This window comes from Gossypium hirsutum, chromosome D02 (genome assembly GCF_007990345.1).
Source record: "Gossypium hirsutum isolate 1008001.06 chromosome D02, Gossypium_hirsutum_v2.1, whole genome shotgun sequence".
NCBI lineage: Eukaryota > Viridiplantae > Streptophyta > Magnoliopsida > Malvales > Malvaceae > Gossypium > Gossypium hirsutum.
Window position 1 is genome coordinate 13,681,291 of NC_053438.1, and position 3,224 is coordinate 13,684,514.

The 3,224-nt window shown below is 38.1% G+C and overlaps 1 protein-coding gene across 1 annotated transcript; it reads left to right on the forward strand.

The window, feature by feature from the left end:
• Positions 1-254: 254 nt before the first annotated feature.
• On the forward strand, positions 255-935 carry LOC107907986 (uncharacterized). The gene is made up of 2 exons (XM_041088286.1): positions 255-486; positions 613-935. The coding sequence occupies exons 1-2, from the start codon at positions 255-257 to the stop codon at positions 933-935; spliced, it is 555 nt and encodes a 184-aa protein (XP_040944220.1).
• Positions 936-3,224: the final 2,289 nt, after the last annotated feature.

Sequence of the window (3,224 nt, forward strand, 5' to 3'; positions counted from 1 at the left end):
TAGTATTTGACAATTCCATGGGGTGCGTGTTAGGCTAACATGATGAGACAGGAAGAAAAGAAAGGGCAATATATTATCTTAGCAAGAAATTCACTGATTGTGAAGTGAGGTACTCGTCTATCGAGAAGTTATGTTGTGCCCTGGTTTAGACAACTCGGAGATTACGACAATATATGTTGTATCATACAACATGGCTAATTTCAAAGTTAGACAACTTAAAATATATGATGGAGTCGATTGCTTTGAATGGAAGGATGGCCAGATGGCAGATCTTGCTTTCTAAATTTGACATAATGTATGAGAGTCAGAAGGCCGTGAAAGGGAACGCAATAGCTGACTTTTTAACTAGCAGAGCCTTGGAGGATTATGAGCCTTTGAATTTTGATTTTCCAAATGAGGATTTTATGTATGTGGCAGCCACTGAAGAAAATCCTCAAATGGATCGTGTGTGGAAGCTAAACTTCAACGGAGCCTCAAATGCTGTGAGTAATGGAATTAGGGCAGTCCTGGTATCTCCAAATAGAGATCATTATCCTATTGCTAGCAAACTGGATTTTGATTGCACGAACAATATGGCAGAATATAAAGCATGCATTATGGGCATTCGTGCAGCCATTGAACATAAAATCAAAGTGTTAAAAGTGTATGGGGATTCTGCATTAGTGATATATCAACTCAGGGGAGAATGGGAGACAAGAGACACTAAACTGATCAGTTATCGAAAGATGGTTCTTGAATTGATGGACGAGTTTGATGACATCACTTTCTATTACCTTCCACGAGATGAGAACCAGATGGCTGACGTGTTGGCCACCCTAGCCTCTATGATACAAGTGAATAAGTTAGAGGACATGAAGCCTATTCAGATGAGTATTTTTGAAACCCCAGCTCATTGCTATAATATTGAGGAAGAGGAAAAAGATGACCATCCCTAGTATTTGAATGTATTACAATATGTGAAAAATCATAAGTATCCAGATCAGGCAACGGAGAATAATAAGAGAGCATTAAGAAGAACGACCATTGACTAAAAAGGGAAGGATCATGTATTGCTAAGATGTGTGGATGCAATAGAAGCTAGAAAAATTCTAGAAGAGGTCCATGAGGGTATCTACAGAACACATACAAATGGTTTCACAATGACCAGGTAGATCATAAGATTTGGGTACTACTAGTCCAATATGGAAAGAGATTGCATCAATTATGCTAAGAAATACCATAAATGTCAAATTTATGGCGATAAAATGTATGCACCTCTTTCACCTCTTCAAGTTATGACTTCTCCGTGGCCTTTTTCTATATGGGGTATGGACGTCATTGGGCCAATATCGCCAAAGGCTTTTAATGGGCATCGCTTCATCTTTGTGGTTATTGACTACTTTACCAAGTGGGTGGAAACTTCTTCATATGCAAATGTCACGAAGTCAGCAGTCAGCAGATTCTTGAAAAATGAGATCATATGTCGATATGGAATGCCTGAGAGGATCATATCTGATAATGCGTTGAATTTGAACAATAAGCAGTCAATTCAAGATCAGACATCATAACTCGTCGCCATATCACCCAAAAATGAATGGTGCAGTAGAAGCAGCCAATAAGAATATCAAGAAAATTGTGGGAAAGATGACTGAGACTTACAAAGACTGGCATGAGAAATTACCATTCGCCTTCTTTGGGTATAGAATGTCTGTTAGGACTTCGATCGGGGCAACACCTTTCTCTCTGGTTTATGAGATGGAAGTAGTTTTACCTATAGAGGTGGAAATTCCTTCTTTCCGGGTATTAACTGAGTTGAAATTGGATGAGGCGGAATGGGTTCAATCTCGTTATGATCAGTTGAACTTAATAGAAGGAAAAAGGCTAAAGGCTATTCAACACAGTCAAATGTATCAAAGGTGAATGATGCGAGCCTACAATAAAAAGGTTCGTCCTAGAGAATTCCACGAGGGGGAGCTAGTGTTGAAAAAGATCCTTCCTATACAAAGGGATTTTAGAGGAAAATGGATGACAAATTGGGAAGGTCCATATATTGTAAAGAAAGCCTTTTCAGGGGGAGCTTTAATCTTGAGCGAGATGGATGGCAAATATTTGCTTAACCTTGTAAACTCAGATTCAGTTAAGAAGTACTTTTCTTAAAAAAAAAAGGGAGAGGCTAAGGCGAAAACCCACAAAGGGCGCTTTGAGGCGAAAGGGGATTTGAGTTGAAAACCTGAAAAAGGGCGGCTCAAATGTTGATCAAGTGGGGCATCTGGTGCTTGCTATGATTGAATCATTGGGAAAGGGGACACAACGTCTTGGGGCATCAACAGAGTACTGTAGATCTTCTAGGCACAGGTCAAACTCAGAGTGGTCTTTAGAAAGTTTGCACAGAGAAGTTCAAACTGCGATATCTGGGGCGTCTAGCCTTTTCAGTATTTATATTAAATTTTCTGTCTTGGAATACTTCATTCTTTTCCAAGATTCTTGTTTCCAATTCATTTTCTCTTTTATTCTTATTTATAATTTATTCATCTTGAGTTTTATTCTCAATGAATTTCATCTTGTTCATTGTGGTAATCTTTTCAAGCATTTTCCATTGAAACAACGATTAATGGGCTAATAATACTTTTACAAAGGAGGTTTTGCATATTACTCTGGAAGTTTCTAAATAATATGGGGATCTAAAATAGGGTCATTGTTTAGAATACACCAAGTGCAAGGGTTGAAATGTCTAAAAAGGAAAATTTTAAAGTAAGATTATCCTTTCGAATTTTGTTGTCCAAACACTGACTGAACAAAACGACAAGATGGGGTGTTGGTCACAAAGCTTCATTGAACAAATAAGCAGTGATCATCTTACGATAGAGGAGGTTTCCTCGGAGAAGGAAATCCTTCATATGTGCATAGGCATTTGGTATGACACCCTGATAATGGTAGAGGACCAAAGTGCTTCACATTGCGATAAGAGAAGATTGAGAAAAGTCATGTTTTTCTACCCTTGGGATACAGTGAAAAGATGATACAATTTTTTGTGTCCCAGTGGATTAAACTTTGAAGTTCACAGTGGGGGGCAATTTGATTAAGTGTTTTTTGGAGATGCTAGTCGAGCAACAGAACGTTGTAGTACGGCTTTAATAAACTTTGAGTAATGACAACCTACGCGTTAAAGATGGATCATTCTTGAAAAATGACATTCTGTATTTATTCAAATGTCATTCATACATGACTAGTTAGGAGCATTTGAT

Excerpts from the sequence above, each read along its gene's own strand:
- LOC107907986 (XM_041088286.1), top strand. The coding sequence starts at position 255 with ATGGCCAGATGGCAGATCTTGCTTTCTAAATTTGACATAATGTATGAG. Across the intron at positions 487-612 it reads CGGAGCCTCAAATGCTGTGA|CCATTGAACATAAAATCAAA; the intron begins GTAATGGAATTA and ends GCATTCGTGCAG.